The sequence below is a fragment of the Salvelinus namaycush genome, chromosome 26 (genome assembly GCF_016432855.1).
Source record: "Salvelinus namaycush isolate Seneca chromosome 26, SaNama_1.0, whole genome shotgun sequence".
In the NCBI taxonomy this organism is placed as follows: domain Eukaryota; kingdom Metazoa; phylum Chordata; class Actinopteri; order Salmoniformes; family Salmonidae; genus Salvelinus; species Salvelinus namaycush.
In genome coordinates, this window is record NC_052332.1 from 22611079 (window position 1) to 22635296 (window position 24218).

A 24218-nucleotide genomic window follows, 5' to 3' on the forward strand; every position below is an offset into this window, starting at 1 on the left:
GAGTGGCCCAGCCAGAGCCTGGACTTGAATCCTATCAAACATCTCTGGAAGGACCTGAAAATAGCTGTGCAAAGTTGCTCCCCACCCACCTGACAGAACTTGGGAAGAATGGGAGAAACTCCCCAAATACAGGTGTGCAAAGCTTGTAGTGGCATACCCAAGAAGATTTGAGGCTGTAATCGCTGGCAAAGGTGCATCAACAAAGTTATTAAAGGGTCTGAATACTTATGTAAATATGATACTTCATATTTTTCTTTCCATCAATTTGCAAAAATTTCTAAACCAGTTTTTTGTCATTATGGGGTATTGGGGGGGGGGGGGGACGGGACAATTTAATACTTTCTAGAGTATGGCTGTAATGTATCAAAGTGGAAAGTGAAGGGGACTGAATACTTTCTGAATGCGCTGTATGTCTATCTTTCAACCACGCAGGTCTACAAAAATATATATTTAAAATTTTCAAAAAGTACTGGCTGGCAACGTTCAGTAAAAAAAACAACAACACCGTAATCTATTATAAAACACATAAAACGGCCTGTAACTAACAGGTTCTTACCGTCCTGTAGGTTCTCATTTTTTATATACAGTACCAGTCAACTTTGGACACACCTACTCATTCAAGGGTTTTTATTGATTTTTACAATTTTTCTACATTGTACAATAATAAAGACATCAAAACTATGAAGTAACACATGTAAGCAAAAAAGTGTTAAATCTAAATATATTTTAGATTCTTCAAAGTAGCCACCCTTTGCCTTGATGACAGCTTTGCATGATCTCAACCAGCTTCATGAGGTAGTCGACTGGAATGCATTTAAATTAACAGGTGTGGTGTGTTAAAAGTACATTTGTGGAATTTCTTTCTTTCTTAATATGTTTGAGCCAATCTGTTGTGTTGTGACAAGGTAGGGGTGGTATACAGAAGATGGCACTATTTGGTAAAAGACCAAGTCCATATTATGGCAAGTACAGCTCAAATAAGCAAAGAGAAACGACAGTCCATCATTACTTTAAGACATGAAAGTCAGTCAATAAGGAAAATTTCAAGAACTTTGAAAGTTTCTTCAAGTGCAGTCGCAAAAACCATTGAGCTATGATAACTGGCTTTCATGAGGACCGCCACAGGAAAGGAAGACCCAGAGTTACCCCTGCTGCAGAGGATTACGTTCTTTAGAGTTACCAGCCTCAGAAATAGCAGCCCAAATAAATGCTTCACAAAGTATAAGTAACAGACACATCTCAACATCAACTGTTCAGAGGAGACTGCGTGAATCAGGCCTTCGTGGTGGAATTGCTGCAAAGAAACCACTACTAAAGGACACCAATAATAAGAAGAGACTTGCTTGGGCCAAGAAACACGAGCAAAGGACATTAGACTGGTGGAAATCTGTCCTTTTGGTCTGGTAAGTCCAAATGTGATTTTTTTTTGTTCCAACCGCCGTGTGAGTAGGTGAACAGATGATCTCTGCATGTGTGGTTCTCACCGTGAAGCATGGAGGTGGGGGTGCTTTGCTGGTGACAGTGTCTGATTTATTTAGAATTCAAGACACTCTTAACCAGCATAGCTACCACAGCATTCTGCAGCGATACGCCATCCCATCTGGTTTGCGCTTAGTGGGAATATCATTTGTTTTTCAACAGGACAATGACCCAACACAACTCCAGGCTGTGTAAGGGTTATTTGACCAAGGAGAGTGATGGAGTGCTGCATCAGATGACCTGGCCTCCACAATCACCTGACCTCAACCCAATTGAGATGGTTTGGGATGAGTCAGACTGTAGAGTGAAGGAAAAGTAGCCAACAAGTGCTCAGCATATGTGGGAACTCCTTCAAGACTGTTGGAAAACCATTCCAGGTGAAGCTTGAGAGAATGCCAAGAGTGCAAAGCTGTCAAGGTAAAGGGTGGATATTTGAAGAATCTCAAATATAAAATATATTTGGATTTGTTTTTTAAAAAACTATTGGTTACTACATGACTCCATATGTGCTATTTAATAGTTTTGATGTCTTCACTATTATGGATTACTATTATGGATTATGGATTGCAGTGTGAAGGAAAAACAGCCAACAAGTGCTCAGCATATGTGGGAACTCCTTCAAGACTGTTGGAAAACCATTCCAGGTGAAGCTTGTTGAGAGAATGCCAAGAGTGCAAAGCTGTCAAGGCAAAGGGTGGCTACTTAGATCAAAATATATTTTATATTATATAACGTTTTTGCTTACTACATGATTCCATATGTGTTATTTCATGGTTTTGATGTCTTCACTATTATTCTACATTATGTAAAATGAAGAGAACTCCTTGATATAGTAGGTGTCCAAACTTTTGACTGGTACTGTATATCTTAAATTACCTTTTTTAATTTTCATATATTTGATGCTGTAATCTTGAAGCCAATTCAAAAGACCTGGGACATGACCCCGGAAGTATGACGTGGGAGGATGACACTTGCACATCGTATTGAGTGAACACTGGTCAAGCAGTGTTATTGATTCAGTTAAGGTCCAGGGAGAAGAGGAAGTCGGCAAACGGCGGCCAAAAGATTTAGGACACCATCACAATAATGTGAAGTGGCTGATCTTGTGTCATCACCTTCATCCTCAGTAACCAGGTTTACATCCAACCTTTTTTATGCGAGTATATGTCGGATACAAAATGTCACGACAGGCCTAAAGGAAACATCAAATGTAACTTTCCCAAATGTCGACAAAAGAAAATTACAGTAGACAAGGTGGGATCAATGGAGGTGAAAATGCCTTCATGCACAAATGTATTGTAACGACCCTGGGTTTATAAGCGCGGAAATCGACCCTGCCGCTCGAGCATGCTTTTGCGGCACAGTCGATAGCGCGCCGGACCTCGGGCTAGAATGGTGAGGGTTCGAGACCTGCTCCCTGCTGTTTCATTACATTGGTGTCAGAAGTGATCGGAACTTACATCCACGACAGTACGTGTGCTTGGCCGGTGAGTGCTTTCCTGTAAGATGTAGAGTCGCAAGCTAGCACGAGGACGCGCTCTTTGAAAGGAGGGAGTAGTGTAACGGCCCTGGGTTTATAAGCGCGGAAATCGACTCTGCCGCTCGAGCATGCTTTTGCGGCACAGTCGATAGCGCGCCGGACCTCGGGCTAGAAGGTCAAGGGTTCGAGACCTGCTCTCTGCCTGTTTCATTACAGTATAAAATAACCATATCGAAGTGAACTTGGAGTCATTTGATATGTTGTGGTCCTACCGCTATGACTCGGGAAAGCATGCACTTTATTAAGCTACAGAGGAAATAAGTTAGGGTTGTGAACATGCACAGGGATGAGCTTGATAAACTACTTCTGTGGTTTACTACTGGTACCACATGGCAAAAATACAACGCATGCGACACATTGCATGCAGTGCCACTCAACGCAAGCTAGTCCGGACAGATGAGTCGCGGCGGTGTGGATTGCCTCCCAATGAAATGAATGGTCTTCTGCCCGGAACGCATACAGTTTGATGCAACCACATTCTGGTGACATGATCGGTGCTTGGCTGCCGTTAAAAAATTCTTGCTTTTTTTGTCCTTAATTTTGGTAGCCGCACTGTATCTGCGAGCTGTTGGCTAGAGCGCAGTGGGGACATTCACTATAAAACACTTTTTTTGTGACAAAACTATCAGTACAGTTTTAAATTGTTTTCTATTGCATTTTAACTTAACTTTAATTCAGTACATTGGAATTTAACAGCAAATGTTTTGTGTACTATGTCATCCATCTCACACACAGCTTTTTATCCACAAGTCAATTTGAAGGAAATACAGTTGAAGTCGGAAGTTTGCATACACCTTAGCCAAAATACATTTAAACTCAGATTTTCACAATTCCTGACATTTAATCAGAGTAAGAATTCCTTGTCTTGGGTCTGTTAGGATCAGCACGTTATTTTAAGAATGTGAAATGTCAGAATAATAGTGGCGAAAAATGATTTATTTCAGCTTTATTTCAACACATTCCCAGTGGGTCAGAAGTTTACATACACTCAATTAGTATTTGGTAGCATTGCCTTTTAAATTGTTTAACTTGGGTCAAACGTTTTGGGTAGCCTTCCACAAGCTTCCCACAATAAGTTGGGTGAATTTTGGCCCATTCCTCCTGACAGAGCTGGTGTAACGGAGTCAGGTTTGTAGGCCTCCTTGCTCACAGATGCCTTTTCAGTTCTGCCCACAAATTTTCTATAGGAATTGAGGTCAGAGCTTTGTGATGGCCACTCCAATACCTTGACTTTTGTTGTCCTTGAGCCATTTTGCCACAACTTTGGAAGTATGCTTGGGGTCATTTGAGATATTTCTGAAAAAACATTTAAAGTATTGCTGCTTGCAATAATCCATTTGAAATTTAGATTTTACTCAATACAGGGTCTATTCTCGAGACACCCAAAGCCCTTGTGCCCGTTATTTCAGACGTATTTTAATGTTCTGTCAATTTACCGGAGCTCCCTGTTCCTTCCTCCTCCTGTCGTCTTCCACAGGAAGAATGGGCCAAAAAGACTAATTTGCGACCAAGCTTTAACTTCGTGACTGATGTCTTGAGATGTTGTTTCAATATATCCACATCATTTTCCTTCTTGATGATGCCATCTATTTTGTGAAGTGCACCAGCGGCTCCTGCAGCAAAGCACCCCCACAACATGATGCTGCCACTCCCGTGCTTCACGGTTGGGATGGTGTTCTTCGGCTTGCAAGCCTCCCCCTTTTTCCTCCAAACATAACAATGGTCATTATGGCCAAACAGTTCTATTTTTGTTTCATCAGACCAGAGGATATTTCTCCAAAAAGTATGATCTTTGTCCCCATGTGCAGTTGCAAACCGTAGTCTGGGTTTTTTATTGCTGTTTTGGAGCAGTGGCTTCTTCCTTTCTGAGCGGCCTTTCAGGTTATGTCGATATAGGACTCGTTTTACTGTGGATATAGATACTTTTGTACCTGTTTCCTCCAGCATCTTCACAATGTCTGTTGCAGCTGTTCTGGGATTGATTTTCACTTTTCGCACCAAAGTACGTTCATCTCTCGGAGAACGCATCTCCTTCCTGAGCGGTATGACGGCTGCGTGGTCCCATGGTGTTTATACTTGCGTACTATTGTTTGTACAGATGAACGTGGTACCTTCGGGCGTTTGGAAATTGCTCCCAAGCATGAACCAGACTTGTGGTGGTCTACAATTTTTTTCTGAGGTCTTGGCTGATTTCTTTAGATTTTCCCATGATGTCAAGCAAAGAGGCACTGAGTTTGAAGGTAGGCCTTGAAATACATCCACAGGAACACCTCCAATTGACTCATTATGTCAATTAGCCTATCAGAAGCTTCTAAAGCCATGACATAATTTTCTGGAATTGTCCAAGCTGTTTAAAGGCACAGTCAACTTAGTGTATGTGACCCACTGGAATTGTGATACAGTGAAATAATCTGTCTGTAAACAATTGTTTGAAACATTTCTTGTGTCATGCACAAAGTAGATGTCCTAACCGACTTGCCAAAACTATAGTTTGTTAACAAGAAATTTGTGGAGTGGTTGAAAAACTATTTTTAATGACTCCAACCTAAGTGTATGTGAACTTATGTCTTCAACTGTACATCTCTGGTGGGAATATGTGCATATTGTTTTTATGCAGATTATAGAACATTCGCATGAAACTGTCGCCAGTTGGATGGGAACCTAGCTACTGATCTGAAAAGTGTTTTGCATGAATTTCGGTCACCTATTCAGTTGTTCCAGTCCCGTGCAGGTAAATTAGTGGAGATGAGGAAAAGAAACCATAATAGACTGAGATGCACTCTTGGATTAATGTATTCCCATGATGCAACATCTTTCATGAAATCAATGTGTTTTGTATTCTGAGAACATAATCTCTTGCACAACCAATAGGTAACATTAGCTGGATGATGCAAGAATAGGGGGATAGTGGCATTGATGAGCAAGGAAATGGGTTTTTGTGCACCTGGTACACAATTTGTTGGGAGTTTGTTTCTGTACACTTTCCTGCAGAGTGTGTCTGTGCACTTTTTGTATGGATGCGTTCAAACACTTTGTCCCATGTGCAGTTGCAGGAAAGATAGTCTTTCGTTTTTGTGTCGCAGACTTGAGGGGCGTTTGTTTGCTACCTCAAGGTTAGCTGACATGCAGTCCGTAGAGCTGATTGTGTGGGAGTTGAGTGGTGGGAAGTGACCACTCTATTGTTTAGTGTGGGTGGCTGGAGGAGTGCGAGCAGGATGACTAATGTACAATGAGTATATGGAAATGTTGCATGAACACCAAACATATGGCAATTATAAAACCAGCATTAGGGTGCTACTTTTTATTTAGTGTCATTTGCATAGCAGGTACATCACATTTCTCACACTAGTCATTCGATTCCAGACAGCAGAAAAAAGTGAGTATTTTTGTAATGCTGCCTGGTACGCGAGAAGTGGGTGTACTATTTATTTCTAAATTCTCCAAGAGATTCTTGCTGGGTTATGTGTCCAAGTTCTGTAATGTGCCGAAGTGATACTGTGCACAGTATGTGTCTTGGCACAAGATGTGTATGCATCTAGTCTGCCTCTGTGTTCTGTCCTGAGCTGATGGAGTGATGGTTCCCTCTGTCTCCTCCCTCAGTTCCATTGCATCAACACAACAGCTGCCGGAGTTGCAGCCGCAGCTGGCTTTACAGAAATCTGTCTCCAATCTCCAGAAGACCACACCGGTAGCCAGTCAAGAGGTGGGTTTGGCCTCTACTTTTTATCTTCTACAGCTTGCGGTTTCACATTGTATTGTTTTTATTGGAATTGTGTTTTTCAAGTTAAATAAAATTCCTTCCTTTCTACAGAGCACAAACACAAGTGGACCAAAGCAATGGGCCCATCTAAATGGAAAGGCCGTAGAACTAGATGGTGAGTTGGAATCGGAAACCCAACTGCTTAAAATCACTGTGACTGTGATCAACTTTGATGGATTTGCTATCAGACCTCTGACATGCTCCAATTTACTGCATGTCTCCACCACACCTCATAATGATTCTCCAGCAGCCTCTGTTTTATTTTTTACTTATCTGACTGACAGCTGTGCCACTTGTTTTCATGGCAATGGTAGGTTTAAGGGCCTCAAACCGACTGCAGCCCTTCTCTCACGAGGAATTTCCAACGCTGAAGGCTGCTGGGGAACAGGACAAGGCTGGCAAGGAAAGAAGCACCTTCGATCCGTCGTATGGGCCCGGACCAAGCCTCCGCCCCCAGAGTGAGTCCAGTGAACAATGGCGGTGGTGGCACAAAAATTGACTGAAGTTCAAAAGTGGCCCAAATGCCTCGCAGCATATTTGCTAATAATCTAACAAGTGCCATGGGAAAATATTGTGCACATACTTTAAAACAACTGAATACGCTGCAATTTCACCACTTAACTCTTATGCCACGGCCTTCTTTTCTCAAATTCGTTTTCCTCTTGTCTCTCCAGATGTGACAAGTTGGAGGGAGGGTGGTGGGAGGAACCTTGTGCCCTCATCCCTGCCGGCCTGCCTGCCTTCAGAGACCGAGGGCAAGGCCAGCGGCGTGGCTGAGACTGGGAGCTCCCCCCCTCCTCTTCCCCCCTCTGCCTCCTCTATTCTCTCTGCCCCCATGGTCAGTCCCACCACTGCCACCATTGTCAGCGCCCCTCCAGCCCCGGAGCCCAAGGAGATCTCTCTGCGCCCCGCCCAGCCACTCCGCAGGCCCGCCCCCCCTGCCCTGAGCCATCACCACCCTACCACCACCACCTACCACGACATGCTGCCTGCCTTTGTATGTAGCGCAGTACTACTCTCCATTTGTTTTCACTTTATGACACCATAATGCAAGATTCTGTTCTGACTGTATGCTTTTTGGCCATTGGTTTTCAGATGTGCCCCAAAGAGACTTGTGATGCTCCCGGCACTGCTGAACACACTGGCCCTGTCACTGTGGTCGCCCCAGTCCGCTTTGACAACAGGCCCACCTTCAGGCAGCCCTACCCCAATAACAACCAAGAGCCTGTCAAGTAAGTAGTCACCTGCATATGCCCACTGTCTGGAAGTGTGAGCAATGCTCAGTTAAAATGATCATGAACGATTTTAAAAAGGATAATACAAATGATGGGAATTATTTATTTTACTTAGCAAAAAAAATAAATGCAGACCTCTCACCTCCCCATGTTCCTATTCTCCTTGTAGTGGCGAGGTGGGGAGAGGAGAAAACCGCTTCATCCGCGGGCCCCTGCGCAACCCCTCCTCCCGACCCATCCGTCGACCTGGCGACAGACCCCCTCGTCCGGCAATCATCAACCCAGATGACCTGAAGGATCTGGATGAGCTAGACAACGACTGTGAAGACGGCTGGGCAGGTAGGGGGGTTCCCGTTATTATCGTCATCATACAAAGACTGAAACAACATGCATCAAAGGCAACATTTCTGTACATGTGCCCCAACGGAACTAGTTTGACCTTAATTAAAATGTTGCTCCCTTGCTGTTCCAGGTATCCATGAAGAAGTCGATTACGGCGAGAAACTCAAGTTCAGTGATGATGAGGAGGAGCATGCCGCTGGTGAAAAGAACAAGATGTGGTGAGATTACCCCCACTCCCTTTGTGTTTGTGACTAAATTAATATTGTCGGTGCAATTTCTGTCATTTTAAGTGCAGTGACTGATGGTGAGATTTCTGGGTCCATCTCTGATCCAGGGCTGAATGGGAGAACCAACGTCGTGAGCGCCAGTTATCCCTGAGCTCAGGAGAGGGGCCATACCCCCAGGAGGGCCCTGAGGAGGAGGCTTACCTTGCCTACCAGGAGCAGATGGCCCACAATAACACCAATGGCAGGTTCCCCTCTGGAGAAGCACAGGTAAGATCATACCGGGGTCCACTATGCCTCAGACTGCTACCTTGCCTGGTCCCCCTAGCCTCTTCAATACCACTGATCTCTGACTTTGAGTTGAAAGCAATATGGCAGGAACCCGTTCAGTCATTTCACATATCACTGCTCATAAAATAGAGGAGACCAGGGAAAGGAAGGCAATATAAAGTTGAGGCAATGGACGAGAGAGATTCACTTTTTGTTACGTTACAGCCTTATTTTAAAATTGATGACGAAAAACATTGATTAATCTACACACAATACCCCATAATGACAATTTTTGTAAATGTATTTAAAGTAAAAAAACAGATACCATATTTACATAAGTATTCAGACCCTTTGCTATGAGACTCGAAATAGAGATCAGGTGCATACTGTTTCCATTGATCATCCTTGAGATGTTTCTACAACTTGATTGGAATCCACCTCTGATAAATTAAATTGATTGGACATGATTTGGAAAGGCACACACCTGTCTATGTAAGGTCCCACAGTTGACAGTCCACGTCAGAGCAAAAACCAAGTCATGAGGTCGAAGGAATTGTCCATAGAGCTCCGAGACAGGATTGTGTCGAGACACAGATCTAGGGAATTGTACCAAAACATTTCTGGTGCATTGAAGGTCCCCAAGAACACAGTGGCCTCCATCATTCTCAAATGGAAGAAGTTTGGAACCACCAAGACTCTTCCTAGAGCTGGCCTCCCGGCCAAACTGCGCAATCGGGGGAGAACGGCCTTAGTCAGGGAGGTGACCAAGAACCCGTTGGTCACTCTGGTAGAGCTCCAGAGTTCCTCTGTGGAGATGAGGTGAACCTTCCAGAAGGACAACCCTCCCTACAGCACTCCACCAATCAGGCCTTTAGGGTAGTGGCCAGAGGGTAGCAACTCCTCAGTAAAAAGGCACAGGACAGCCCGCTTGGAGTTTGCCAAAAGGTACCTAAATACTCTCAGACCATGAGAAACAAGATTCTGGTCTGATGAAGCCAAGATTGAACTCTTTGGCCTGAATGCCAAGCCTCACGTCTGGGGGAAACCTGACACCATCCCTACTGTGAAGCATGTAGGGGATGTTTTCAGCTGCAGGGACTTGGAGACTAGTCATGATTGAGGGAAATATGAATGGCCCAAAGTACAGAGGGATCCTTGATGAAAACCTGCTCCAGAGTGCCCAAAGTTGCCTCAACAAAGTACTGATTAAAGGGTCTGAATACTTTTGTAAATGCGATTTATAATACAGTTGCAAAAAATTAGAACCTGTTTTTTCTTTGTCAAAATGGGGTATTGTGTGTAGATGAACAATTTAATCAATTTTAGAAGGCTTTAACGTAGCAAAATATTCGGTGTCTGAATATTTTCCCAGTGCGCTGTATATACTGTACACCTGTAGCTCAGAGAAGACTATTCATGAGTCCATTGAGCACAGAACCCAAATCATGGAGAGTCCTTCCCATGGTAACACCTTTGTGCCGTCCACAGGCACAGCAGAAGAGCTCCGGGCTGGGCATGGCCCAACAGGGTGAGCCCCTGGAAGACCAGGAGGAGCGCCAGGTCCCAGCCCGGGGCAAGTTTGTTTCCCCTGAGCTCTCAGAGGCTGTGGAGAGAGCACGCCGACGCAGGGAGGAGGAGGAGAGACGTGCCCGCGAGGAAAGACTGGCCGCATGTGCCGAGAAGCTCAAGAGGCTAGATGAGAAGTTTGGGAAGATGGAGAGGCAGTTGTCGAGGTCTGAGGAGGAAGCAAAGGACGGTGAGAGCAAGGAGGCAGCACTGTCCCCTGGAAGAGAGAGCAAAAACCACCCAGAGAGCTGGCAGTACGGCACCAAAGGTAACACCAATCTGCTATTACTGTTTGTTTAATAAACATTTATCCAGGTTGGTCAGATGAGAAAATACTCATTTGCAATTGCAACAATAACCTTCTCAGAGTTATTTATTTATTCATTTATTTATATATATATATATATATATATATATATATATATATATATATATATATATATATATATATATATATATGTGTGTATATATATGTGTGTATATATATGTGTATATGTGTGTGTGTTCACTTATTGTTGAAATGGAGCATTTTACTGAATGGTTTACAGAGGTAGTTAAGTAAAAGTAGGATTATATCCCGCTCCCTCTCCTCTCCTGTCCCAGACGCTGAGTGTCTCTTGGAGCACTCCCCCAGACAGCAGGACTACAGGGACAAGGCCACCTCGGGCTTCGCCTCCTACCGCAGCGAGGACGATGCCGGGGCCGAATCCAACTCTCCCCTACCGCCCCGCTTCCAAAAGCAGCTGCAGGTGAGCCGCCCGGCCGACGCAACAGCCCGTTCCCTCGAGCCCCTAATCCCCCTCCCTAATTCCTGCCAGGATTAGCGCCCAGCGGCACTAGAAAGGCCCGTCAGAGTTCACATGAGCAGGTGTTTTCCGTAGCGACTGTCCTTCTTGACTGGAAAGGGGAGGGTATTATGAAGGGTGTGCTTGTGTCATTTTCTATTTAGTTCAGTGGTGGATACGTAGCAATAAGATACACAACAAAACAGGAATAAAAGACCCACTCACTGCTTATAGTACAGTTCCAAAAGGTCTTTAACCTTTCTAGCGCAGGCGTTCCGCTAGTGGAACCCCTCGACAACATTCCGCTGAAAAGGCAGCGCAGGAAATTCAAAAATATTTTTTTGTTTTGAAATATGTAACTTTCACACATTAACAAGTTCAATACAGCAAATGAAAGATAAACATCTTGTTAATCTACCCATCGTGTCCGATTTCAAAAAGGTTTTACAGCGAAAGCACAACATATGATTGTTAGTTGAGCCAAGTCAAAAAAACAGCCATTTTCCAGCCAAAGATAGGAGTCACAAAAAGCAGAAATATAGATCAAATTAATTACTAACCTTTGATCTTCATCAGATGACACTCATAGGACATCATGTTACACAATACATGTATGTTTTGCTCGATAATGTGAATATTTATATCCAAAAATCTCAGTTTACATTGGCGCGTTACTTACGTGCAGTAATGTTTTGATTCCAAAACATCCGGTGATCTTGCAGATAGCCACAGAAATCTCAGAAATACTCATAATAAACATCGATAAAAGATACAAGTGTTATTCACAGAATTAAAGATAGACTTCTCCTTAATGCAACCGCTGTGTCAGATTTCAAAAAATCTTTACGGAAAAAGCATAATTTGAGTACGGCGCTCAGCCCAATCCAGTCAAATCCAGCCAAATATATTTCCGCCGTGTTGGAGTCAACAGAAGTTAGAAATAACATGATAAATATTCACTTACCTTTGATGATCTTCATCAAAATGCACTCCCAGGAATCCCAGTTTGACAATAAATGACTGATTTGTTCCATAAAGTCCATCATTTGTCCAAATAGCCACTAGTTGTTAGCGTGTTCAGCCCAGTAATCCATCTTCATGAGCACTAGGTCCAGACAAACACTCAAAAAGTTCCGTTACAGGTCGTAGAAACATATCAAACGATGTATGGAATCAATCTTTAGGATGTTAACATAAATCAACAATAATGTTCCAACCGGAGAATTCCATCGTCTGTAGCAAAGCACTGGAACGAGAGGTAACTCTGTCGGGAGCGTGCGTCACGAGCCTGAGACACTCTGCCAGACCACTGACTCAAACAGGTCTCATGAGCCCCTCCTTTATAGCAGAAGCCTGAAACAAGTTTCTAAAGATGGTTGACATCTAGTGGAAGCCTTAGGAAGTGAAACTTAACCCCATAGACACTGTGTATTCGGTAGGCCAAGCTTTGAAAAACTACAAACCTCAGATTTCCCACTTCCTGGTTGGATTTTTCTCAGGTTTTTGCCTGCCATATGAGTTCTGTTATACTCAGACATCATTCAAACAGTTTTAGAAACTTCAGAGTGTTTTTTTTATCCAGTACTACTAATAATATGCATATATTAGCATCTCGGACAGAGTAGCAGGCAGTTTACTCTGGGCACACATTTCATGCAAAAGTGAAAATGCTGCCCCCTATCCCAAACAGGTTTACTGCATCTAGTCACTTTTTTTTATTTATTTATGTGAGGTGAATAATTGTACCAGTGCTAAATGAGTTTCTGCTCTGTGTCCCTCCCACTCTCAGGAGCAAGTGTATAAGATGCAGCACTGGCAGCAGCAGTCTGGCCACCCCGCCCCCTCCGGCTCCAGCCACCCCCAGAGGGGCTACTACCCCCCACACGTGCTGGGCTTTGACCCCCGCTGGATGATGATGCCCCCCTTCATGGACCCCCGCATGGCCCAGGGCCGCTCCCCTGTGGACTACTACCCTAACGCTGTCCACTCTTCAGGTTAGACCTGAGAAAATAGTCTTGTTGTACTAAAGCAGGGTTTCCCAACCCTCTCCTTAGCCCCCCCTAGACGTTTCACATTTTTGTTTAACTGTCACACCTAATTCAATTAGTCAACTAATCGTCAAACCTTTGACTAATTGAATCAAGTGTGCCAGTTTAGGGTTAAAACAAAAATTTGAAATAGTTTGTTGAGTCCTGAGGAGAGGGTTGGGAAACCCTATACTGAAGGGAATGGTAAGGGGATCCCTTTAAAAGGATCTATCTTTTTAGTGTGACAGCATTATCGAACTTTATAGACTGATATAGATTCCTAAACAATCCCGTATCTCTTACTGTAAAAAACACTCTGTTTTTGTGTAGGAATGATGAAACCGCTGATGCAGCCAGACCACCTGAACAGCCCAGGGTCCACCTCTGACGAGGGCTGCCACCCCAGCATGCATCACGAGAGGAGGGCCCCCTCCACCGAGCCCTACCCCGTTTGGAACCAAGATGGCTACCCCCCTCGCAGTTTCACCCCACCCTACCAGAGACAGCACGAGAGCTCAGACAGGAGCCAGCCAGACGACCGGATTGACAGGACCTGCTCCCAGCAGGACTTGTATGAAGAGAGGGGAAACGAGTGCCTAGACAACCCCTCTCACGACCTCTCCCATCCGGCCTACCACCAGAGCAGAGGCACCGACAGGGACCACCAGTCGCACAACCAAGGCCTGCTCTCCACAGCCCTGAGCCGGCCCCAGCAGCAGAACACAGACGGCGACTACCCCAAACAGGAGCCCAAAGACGGGCACCTGAAGGACAGCACTGACCACCACGACGATGTCTTCGACACCGCCAAGGAAAAGGGCTTTGACTCAGACTTCTGGAGGCGAGATGGAGGCCAGAAGAAGGAAGGTGGTGTTGGTGTTCAGAACCAGTGGTTTGATCCTGGCTCCACCACCTCCGCCAGCAGTGTAAGCCAGCCATCTGAGACCAGTGGTAGGACCCTGACCCGCAGGACCGGACCCATTAAGAAGCCTGTGCTCAAGGCCCTCAAAGTGGAAGACAAGGAGAACGAGAAGCCCAAAGTGGAGCCCGGGGAGAAGGTAGTCCCTTACCGCCTGGAGAAAGAAGTGCTCACCAATGTATATGACCTGAAGAAAGACAACCAGCCCCTAGTAAGTAACAGACGCTCCGCCTCACCTGCTATCGAGAAGCAGCCAGAAGGGAAGCAACACCAACCACCAGCCCCTGCTAAAGTAGAGCAGCCATCCAGTCCCCACAGTGAGGATTTGCCCAAGGAGAGCAGCTGGGACAGTGGGAAGAGCCAGTCCTCTAGAGACGACCAGGAGAGCAGGGAGCCTGCCGCACCACGACGCAACAACTGGATCTTCGTCGATGAGGAGCAGGCCTTTGCCGGAGCCAGGGGAACGGGTAGAGGTCGAAGCCGTGGTGGCTTCAGGGAGTTCAGCTCCAGAGGAGACCGGGGAGGCCGAGGCGGAGAGAACCCCAGAGGAAGCTACAACAACAATAACAGCAGGGACGCCGTTGGAGCCCAAAGACCAGGCAGAGGCAGAGGGCTGCCCAGGGACTTTGTCAAGGTGGAAGACCTGCAGAGGGGGAAGCCAAGGAGGCGCAACGTCAGCGAGACTCTGAGCGAGACCTCCGAGTACGAGGAGCTGCCCAAGCGGCGGCGCCAGAAGGGCTCTGAAAACGGAGAGGGTGTCAGCTACCCAGAGCAGGGAGAGACCAGGAAGGCTGACCGAGACTCGTGGAGGTCGAACAAGGTGTACACTGAAGACCAGGCGGCTAGCGACGCCCGAGACGACAAAGCCAAGGCCAGCAGCAGGGTGTTCGGCGGCCGCTCTCTGCCTCCCAGACTCGACACTGGCAGGGGCTACAACACCGGCCGGGGGTTCAACAACAGCTCCAGAGACACCTCCACCTGGAGGGGCCGGGGGACACAGTTCGGCAGCGGCGGTGGGCCAATGCAGGAGAACGGCTATGGCCCGGGCACCGAAACCTTCTCCAGAAGACCACCACCTGCAGAGCGCGAGCCCCTCAAATACACCCCCAAGTTTACCGGCTCTACCGGTTCCTTCATGGAGAATGGCACAGAGGACCGTGGCTTGGAGGGAGAGTACTACATAGACAACGACAACCCTGGACAACAGCAGTTAAGAAGACGGCGGCCGCCACGCCAGGACAAGCCCCCGCGCTTCCGCCGACTACGTCAAGAGAGGGAGCCCGGCAGCGGCCAGTGGACCAGTGACGAGTATATCAACGGATCGGACGGATTCGCCAACCCCTGGCCAGGTCGCTCCAAGGAGGGAAGTAGAGAAGACGGCTGGCCCAGTGGCCACTACTCCGGAGGGGGAGGGAGGTCCGGTGGTCAGCATGGCCAGGCTGAGGACTGGGAGACTGGCTCGGAGAACAGCGACTTCAACGACTGGAGGGAGAAGCGAGGTGGAGGGCAGCAGCAGCAAGCCCACGGTGGAGATGTGCACTCAGACTCTGGCCACGGGGAGCTTGGCTCTGTGGAGAAGAGGGAGCTGGCCAAGAGAAGCTTCTCCAGCCAGCGCCCCCTGATGGACCGGCAGAACAGGAAGGGAGAGCCGGCTCTACTGGAAGGGAACAAGATGACACGTTCCTCAGAGAACCCCAACGCACTGCCCTCCTGCAACAGGAACGACGGCTGGCAGAACGGAGGGGCCTCCAACCATAGGAGGTGAGTACTGTGCTAACTTAGGCTTACGCTAACTCGGTGTGAGAATGTTCAACAACACTGTGGATATTTTATTTTTTTCAAAACATCCTCATGGCATCATGATACTGTAGCTTTTAAAAGCAACACCCTTTAATGGGAACACCTGACTCATGGAATGTCTCTGCCTTTCTGCAGGAACAAAGAGGATTCAGGCCTAGTCTACTGTGTCGAGCAGTCTGAGGAGGGCCACCAGTCCAACGAACACTCAGGGAAGAAGCTGGACAAGGAGCTGAAGACTCGGTCTGTAAAGGGAGACCTGGCCGAGCCATTGTCTCAGTACGACCTCACCAGCTACCACAGTGAGTGCCAGGCACCAACCTCATAGTAAAGCACGGCTCAAATGTAACCAGGGTTCTCAAACTTGTGACCCATGGACCAGATGCGGCCCACAGACTGATTTAATGTGCTCCATGGTTGTCTTTTTGTAAATTCTATTTTCTATTTTCATATTTCCTATCACAGTGTGTTGTAATGGCATAAGTGTATGTCTTCCAGTTGAGGGGGATGCTGGGGGTTCCAGTCCAGATGGGTTCCAGGACCTGTCCAAGAAACAGCAGCGTCATCTTCCACAGGAAGACGACAGGAGGAGGAAGGAACATGGAGCTCCGGTAAATTGACAGAACATTTAAAATAATCCCGAAACATTTAAATACGTCTGAAATAATGGGCACGTCTGAAATAATGGGCACAAGGGCTTTGGGTGTCTCGAGAATAGAACCTGTATTGAGTAAAATCTAAATTTCAAATGGATTATTGCAAGCAGCAATACTTTTAACTAAATGTTTTTTCAGAAATATCTCAATTGTATAGTTGTACATGCCTTTTATTTTACTTTTATTTAACTAGACAAGTCAGTTACTTTCAGTCACTTATTTTCAATGACGGCCTAGGAGCAGTGGGTTAACTGCCTTGTTCAGGGGCAGAACGAAAGATTTTTACCTTGTCAGCTCCGGGATTCGATCTTGCAACTTTTCAGTTACTAGTCCCACGCTCTAACCACTAGGCTACCTGCCGCCACTTGAGCAGCTATGTTGTACTTCATCTATGAAAAAATTTCTTCCTCTACCTCACACTACAGGTGCCGGTGAAGAACAGACCGATCACCTCCAAGATGCCCCCACGGTTTGCCAAGAAGCAGGGTGGCATGACCATGGATCAGCCAGAGGAGGGCCTCTCTGCCAACAACCTGGGCACTGAGATCTGGGAGACCAACAGCTCCGGTAGGAGTAACACCCCAGTGCTCACAACTCATCTTCCACCCCATCTGATAAGAGTAACTCACTCTGTTGCCCATACTCTGCTTTTCTTTCCAGATGAACATTGTGTTGTCAACTGTGTTAAAGAGAATCTTTGACTCCAGTGGTTCTTACATTATTTTCATACCCTTTAGCTCTGTCAGTCCAGTCATCTGGAGGAGACTCGTGGACCAAGCAGGTGTCTTATACAGGCAGCGAGCCCAACTCTGAGGACTCTGACGCGGGGCCTGAGCAGAGCAAGGAGCAGCACAAGCCCGGCCCCATCGGCAACGAGCGCTCGCTCAAGCACCGCAAGGGCTCGGAGGGTCTGGAGGGCGGGCCCATTACGCCCGTCAACGGCGTGAACCTCCACGTGGACACAGTGCTGCCTGTGCCGCCCATAGAGTTTGGTGTTAGCGCCAAGGACTCTGACTTCAGCCTACCGCCCAGGTCCACCCCAGTGCCTGTGTCCAACCCCGTCACCAAGCTACAGGTCACCCTTGCCAGCAACGTGAGTACAAATACACTGAGTACTACCAGATGTCACCTCATGATTATAGGGTGGTGTATTGAAAGGAATCCTTGAAATTGCTTCACCATGAAGTGGCTTGATTAAATAAATATAAATTAGATGTAAAATGGACAAAAGATGTAATTGACTAGTTGTTAACTTCTGTCTGTGTGTAGCCGGCCCTGACCCAGGCCATCCCCATGCTGCGTAGAGACCACCTGCAGCCTGGCATCAACCTCAACCCCATCTCTTTCCCCAGCGCTGACCTCACACTCAAGGTACACCACCCCCACCACACTACCTCTCACTTTCCACAAATCAGACCTCTCTAAACATTAGTCTTGTTAGAGATTTAATTCTCAATAACCTACCTGGCTAAATGTCAGATCAGATAAACATTAGTAAACTCCAAAATGTTTTTTTGGTGTACTTTCACTAAACAGTTGCCTCCCTTCGTCCCCTCTTCCTCAGATGGAGTCAGCCCGTAAGGCGTGGGAGAACTCCCAGTCTCTCCCTGAGCAGGGCTCTCCTGGTGGGGTTGCCGCTGGTGCCCAGCCCCCCTGCACTGTAGGCTCCTCCAGTGGGGTCAGCTACAGCTCCTTTGGAGGGGTGCCCATGCCCGTGGCCTCTGTGGCGCCTTCCATGTCCATGCAGGGTAAAGGGACACTCAGACACATTAACAGACATTATTGGTATATTTGGCCAAGGACTATGCATTGTATGAAATCTACGTTTGTGTGTTGTTATTACAACTTTTGAAATAACATAATTGTATTTCCCTCTCTGTAGGTAACCATATCCCCCCGCTGTATCTGGACGGCCATGTTTTTCCCAGCCAGCCTCGTCTGGTGCCCCCAACCATGACCCAGCAGCAGAGCTACCAACAGGTACTTCACTCACAAGTATAGGGTCTTACAGGATTTTATTCCATTTTTCTTTTTAATAAAAAACACATTTATTGGGGGGGTTTTCTTTTTGGCAATGATCAACAAAACTACACTGTGCAGCGGAACACCAACTGTAATATTATAATTCACTCCTTCCCATGTGTGTACGCAGGCAGCTCCCCAGCAGATCCCCATCTCCCTGCACACCTCTCTGCAGGCCCAGGCCCAGCTTGGTCTCCGGGGGGGCCTGCCCGTCTCACAGTCCCAGGAGATGTTCAACTCCATTCCCTCCTTCAGGTCCCAGGTATACATGCACCCCAATCTGTCCCAGCCCAGCCCCATGGTGCTGTCAGGTGGTGGCCCCCTCAAGGGGCCCTACTCGGCCTTCCCGGGCATGCAGCCGTCGGATATGGTCAAGCCCCAGTCTGGCTCCCACTACCAGCCAATGAATGGCAGCCAGGCCATGGTCTACGACGGCCAGATGAACCAGGGCCCTGGCATGGGCTCCTCCCAGCTCATGGACTCCCAGCTCATCCAGGTAAGAGGAGCCACTCTGTGGCACACTTGTATTAGTTTGAAGGAAAACAGTTAGTTTGGCTTTTAATGGAAACATACTCTCATAATTCAATGTTTCAAAGTCCAATGCATTGATCATCCCTCTCTCTCTCTCTCTCCAGGTGACCATGCCCTTGCCGGGCTCTCAGCTGCGTTATGGCTCTGCCCAGCAGCACCTCATCCTGCCCCAGTCCATCCAGCTCCAGCAGGGCCAGAACCTCTCCGTGGGAGCTGCCCGCAGAATGCTCCCCCCTGGCTCCCAGCCCCCAGTCATGACCGGCAGCAGAGAGGTGAGAGCCAGAGACCCACCAAGTGTCCCTTCCAACAATGATACAGCCCAACTACCTTGATTGGTCAATGTTAGCTTTAGGTTGGATTTGGAAACATTTCATGTGTAAACAGAAAAAATGCACATTGAATTAAGTGAAACCCATCCCTTTGAAATAGAGGGGAAAGTTCACCTAAATCACAATTACTTGAATGTTTTTGCAGAATTTCCCAATCTCTACTGGTCCATATACTACTTACAAGGTAAGGAAAAACGTATGAGTGAATTTGTCATTTGGGTGAACTATGACATTTCATAGATGGCATTGAGATGTTCTTACATGTACATTTAATGGGGATGTTTGTTTGTGTGGTTTGTTTGTTTATCCTCTAGACCTCCCAGATGGAAATGAAAGGTTTCCAGTTCTCTGACAAGCCCAATCACTCCCAGGGCATGCCTGGAGGATACAACAGGTGAGCTGGAACAGCTAAATGTCACCCTGAAGCTGTTAGACCGCAACACGGCTACTCTTAGTTTGTATCCTTATAAACACGTGTTCATGTTATTGTAACATGGCAAAGGATTCTACATGGTTCGCTGTCAGTAACATTTTTAGACTTAGAAACTGACAGCATATCCGCCTATGCTTTTTGTTTTCTTCTAGTTAGTTCAACAGTTAATTTAAGAAACATTTAGTGATCATTTAATGGTATTCAAGTGATTTTTAAATAGATGTTATTGAAAGCTAATGGTAAATCAATCTCTGTTCCTCTCTCCCCTCAGACCAGGGTCTGCCAGCCCCAGTGGGAAGCCGTCTGGCCCCGTGCCTGGACATTACACCCAGCAGGTATGACCCAACACATAGTCATACACACATTAGGTACATACACACACCTTGGTCGTACTAGTTATTGCTCACACTCCACAATCAATCGAGGTCCTCCAGAGCACTTCACAAACTTTCATATGAACAAACACAATTTTACAGGCACTGCACACTGCTCTGACACTAGCAGGCATGACACACACACACACACACACAAACGGTCATGACTCAAACAATCCCAGCTGCCTATACACACACACTCATATAGCCTCCCCCTCCCATTTCATTGGAAACAGAAGACGACCTCCATGCAGGCTGTTCAGCAACGAGGCTGGGCCTGCAGTGGCCCTGGCCTGACCTGTAGTTGCTGCTACAGAGACCCGGCCACCGGCTGGTTTGAGGCCCCGCTGTGCCCCCTCCACGGCAAGGTTATAGAAACCTCACACTCAATCATTCTGCTTGTTCAAATCACTGATGTTGTTGCACCATTTTAAATGACTGATCAGTGTTGTCATGCAGCTACTTTGAACTGCTCTCACACAATGGTAAAACGGCCACTCAAGACCTTGGTGTACTTTTGAGTCATGGCATAAAGCAATATTATTAAATTATTTTGGTATTCTTTCTGTGGAAAATATTTGCGGCCTTGCACAAGTCTCCACTATCTCCAAGGTTTGCCTAAAGAAAGATAACCATGCAGATATACTGAGCCATGTTGCCATGCTAACAGTGTGTGTATTTCCCTGCCTGCTGCCTCCGCCCTCTAGGTCCCTCCTCCTCAGGGCAGCATGGTTATGCACATGCGTCCCCCCACCACCGGCCCCTTCCCCACCCCCATCCAGAGACCTGTCATGCAGGTCAACAAGACCGTCATCATCCGCTCCCCCCCTTATCCCAACCCCGGGCGCGAGCCCCTCCACTCCACCCCCCCCTTGGCCTCCGAGCCCTCTGTCAAGGGGCCGGAGGATGGCATGAAGTTGAGCCACCCACTGTAAATACAGGTAATTTGATTTGAATCCATTTTGTTTTTTTGTTTTTCTCCAATCCAATGTATGTAATAAGAGCCATATGTGGAGAGTTTGGTCCTTGTCGTTTGTCAGATTGTAGGTTTCTGTGGATTATCACCTAAACATAATTTGATTGGTTAAAAGGGTGTCATGTGACTTCAATCGCCACTGGCAGCACCTCAACTCTCCATGTTCGTTGCCAAGTGACTAGTAGTTTTCCAAGTTGGCCTGAACTCTCTTTATAGATGGCTTTGAATGAACTCCTCTGGATGTACTGCTATGAACTATTGTAGTTATTAATGATCATATTATATTGAGTCATAACCAGTAATGTGGTGCCTGAAGTATGATTTCTCATCACAAGATGAATTTGTCATTGAGCTTACCTAGGGAACTGCTTTTGACTGAATGATGCTCATAGACATAGAAAGCCTAATCATGTAGGCACATGCTTGCTGGAACATAATAGCATTTACTGGCATATGCGTTGTTTGGTTATCTGGATTTATAGTCGTCAGAAGACATCAAAATATATGTTTCAGTGCGTAATACTTGTTGCTAACAATACATTGGACTGATGCTTGATAATAGCAATTTTTTTTGCTATTAGACCTTTTTAAAACAATGTTTTAACTCTATTTCCCTTGATATTGCATAAAAATCATATCAAATAAAAGGCAAACTTATGGGCGATTCACGATATATCTTTTTATTTCTCTAAGCTTTGTTGTACAACTAAAGGTCAATACACTTCATTTCAAATAGTCTAATGATTTCAGGGCTTGTAAAAGTCTACCTAGGCTAAATATAAACAGTCCACAACCATAAGACCCACTAATAATTACATTATTTTATAAAAATAGTTTAACCTGCCCTTTTGCAATAATCACATCTGGCTGTCATGTCAGTCTATGAAAATGCCATTTTTGTTAGAAATTTTAACAGAACCGTGCACATCCACTAATAATGACCAACTTCTTGTAGCAGGTGATTGCATTATAGAAAATCAACACAATCTCTCAACCCACGTGTTCGTGAGAAGTCAGCTAATCTTTATATTTGAAGTCTAGCGAACTTGGATTTATTTGCTAGGTATCAAGGTAGAACAGTTGAACTGTTATGAACACAGCCTTCTGTCTGTTTCCACCTGTTTGAACAGCATGCTAGCCTGTCCACTTTGTTTAGATGTTGAAATGAAGTGGTCTACCTGGATAAGATGCTTATTTCTCAGAATGAGAACGAGTTGACAATTCCTTGTATAAATGCCTCTTTATGCACATTGCAAATGTATTAAACACAGACTAGACTGCTAGCACAACACTCTGGCTAAAATGCTGCTAGCGGTACATAGTACCATAATGCCGTGCTCAACAAACTGAGCATTTAATTTTCCAGAATCAATGTTAATTGATACTCCCGTTTTAGTAGGGTCTGCTCTGCGCTCAATTTTGAGAATTCAGACACAAACATTTTACGTTTTCCAGTCAAATGTCTGTTTCGGTGTCCATATGACTGATTCTGTTGGACCAAACCTCAAATTCAAATAGAGTTGAAACTGTCAGAGGGAGAAGTGGTCTTTCATCCTTGTTGTGAGTGGGACTGTGTGTGTGTGTGTGAGAACTGGGAAAGGTACATAGCACACAGGGGGTGAAGGAGACCACACCAAAAAGACATGAGAACAAACTCATCAAAACTAAATAATAAAAAACGTAATACTTGTGGTACTGGCCTTCGATGAACATTCATTTGAATTCATTTGATATCGCCACTGCCCTAGTTGTAACAGTGTTTTGTTGCCCATTTGAAAACCATATGAAATGTTAACCTTGCATTTCTTGTGTGTGTTCGAGTAAAGCCCTGCGGGATAGGCGCCAGCTGGTGAGTGAGGGGAAGGCACTGTCGGGGGGCCTGATGACCAGCAACCTCCAGGAGCCCCTTCCCGGCTGGCAGGGCAAACCAGCACCATGCACCAGAACCATCAAAGTGGAAGAGGGCAAGGCATAGCAACGGACCTTAAACCTCCTTTTAACCTTCACAAAGCCTGCTTCTGGAAGACGCAAACCCCTGCCTTCTCCCTCGGCCCACCTCTCAGCCTTCTCTCACGAAACCCCAGGTCGGGCGCCAGACTGAAGGGCAGACATACTGTATCAACTCCCAGAACCTGACACCAACTTTCAGAACCGGACATTATTATTATTGTTAAACACCACATATAGAGATATATAAATATATATAAATATATACATAGACAATAGTTTGGGACACTCTTCTAAGCAGACTCTTCAAGGTCCTCTTTATTTATTAATGTTAATGTCCATTTTGAGAGAAGAATAATGGTAACAAAAAAGAGAATAGAAATTCACATTTTCTGTGTTGCTCGCCATCAGAGTCCGAAAAAGGAAACGGCCAGCTCCTGCAGATAGTTCACTGTCGTAATTCACCCCTTTTTTGCCAAACTGTACTTAACTTTTTGGTCTGTAGCCTTGTAGATGAGGCAGACACTTGACATGTCACCACAAGAAAGCAAATCTATAAGTGTTTAAAAAATGAATTGCAGAGCGGCACCTTTTTGTCCCCCCCAACTCTTTGTCATTTTTCGCTGATAACTCGAGTTTTAATAAAATTTTAGTCGTCATCGCCTATTTGCTCTATTCAAGGACTCCTTTTATTCAATAAAAATCCTTCAACCCCAGATTTGAGGACATTGTGTGTAGACGTGGAAAGGCATGACCTGGGGTGTCACCCTCCCAGGGTACTTCACACAGCTCGTGAACTGTGACGAAACTGCTTAGATTGTTAGAAAATGTTTCCGTTATTTTTAAAAGGCAGTTTTTTTGCTTTTATGTTGCTCTCTCGCCTTTATGTATTTCCTATTTTAGAGAACTCATGTTGCCTCATTTGAAGCTTCCCTGGCTTTGATGCAGTGTGTGCATGTGATGTGCTGAACATGGGTTAACCGCAGGGCCTGATCCAGGATTACGT

The 24218-nt window shown here is 46.0% G+C and overlaps 1 protein-coding gene across 4 annotated transcripts in view; it reads left to right on the forward strand.

The window, feature by feature from the left end:
- Positions 1 to 23928, forward strand: part of LOC120021260 (protein PRRC2B-like) — a 43837-nt gene extending 19909 nt beyond the window's left edge. For 2 of the 4 annotated variants that reach the window (XM_038964930.1, XM_038964931.1), the window contains exons 4-30: positions 6620 to 6722; positions 6831 to 6894; positions 7094 to 7237; positions 7454 to 7776; positions 7875 to 8011; positions 8184 to 8353; positions 8487 to 8574; positions 8691 to 8850; positions 10339 to 10684; positions 11020 to 11165; positions 12991 to 13195; positions 13559 to 15908; positions 16083 to 16246; positions 16410 to 16555; positions 17026 to 17167; positions 17338 to 17693; positions 17870 to 17971; positions 18165 to 18348; positions 18483 to 18580; positions 18753 to 19118; positions 19258 to 19425; positions 19628 to 19666; positions 19797 to 19876; positions 20187 to 20250; positions 20526 to 20657; positions 20997 to 21230; positions 23092 to 23928. In XM_038964930.1, the coding sequence (XP_038820858.1) occupies positions 6620 to 6722; positions 6831 to 6894; positions 7094 to 7237; positions 7454 to 7776; positions 7875 to 8011; positions 8184 to 8353; positions 8487 to 8574; positions 8691 to 8850; positions 10339 to 10684; positions 11020 to 11165; positions 12991 to 13195; positions 13559 to 15908; positions 16083 to 16246; positions 16410 to 16555; positions 17026 to 17167; positions 17338 to 17693; positions 17870 to 17971; positions 18165 to 18348; positions 18483 to 18580; positions 18753 to 19118; positions 19258 to 19425; positions 19628 to 19666; positions 19797 to 19876; positions 20187 to 20250; positions 20526 to 20657; positions 20997 to 21224 (6505 nt within the window). In that variant the 3' untranslated portion in view covers positions 21225 to 21230; positions 23092 to 23928. The remainder of the gene's footprint in view (positions 1 to 6619; positions 6723 to 6830; positions 6895 to 7093; positions 7238 to 7453; positions 7777 to 7874; positions 8012 to 8183; positions 8354 to 8486; positions 8575 to 8690; positions 8851 to 10338; positions 10685 to 11019; positions 11166 to 12990; positions 13196 to 13558; positions 15909 to 16082; positions 16247 to 16409; positions 16556 to 17025; positions 17168 to 17337; positions 17694 to 17869; positions 17972 to 18164; positions 18349 to 18482; positions 18581 to 18752; positions 19119 to 19257; positions 19426 to 19627; positions 19667 to 19796; positions 19877 to 20186; positions 20251 to 20525; positions 20658 to 20996; positions 21231 to 23091) is intronic. The other 2 variants (XM_038964932.1, XM_038964933.1) reach the window with 2 other exon arrangements.
- Positions 23929 to 24218: the final 290 nt, after the last annotated feature.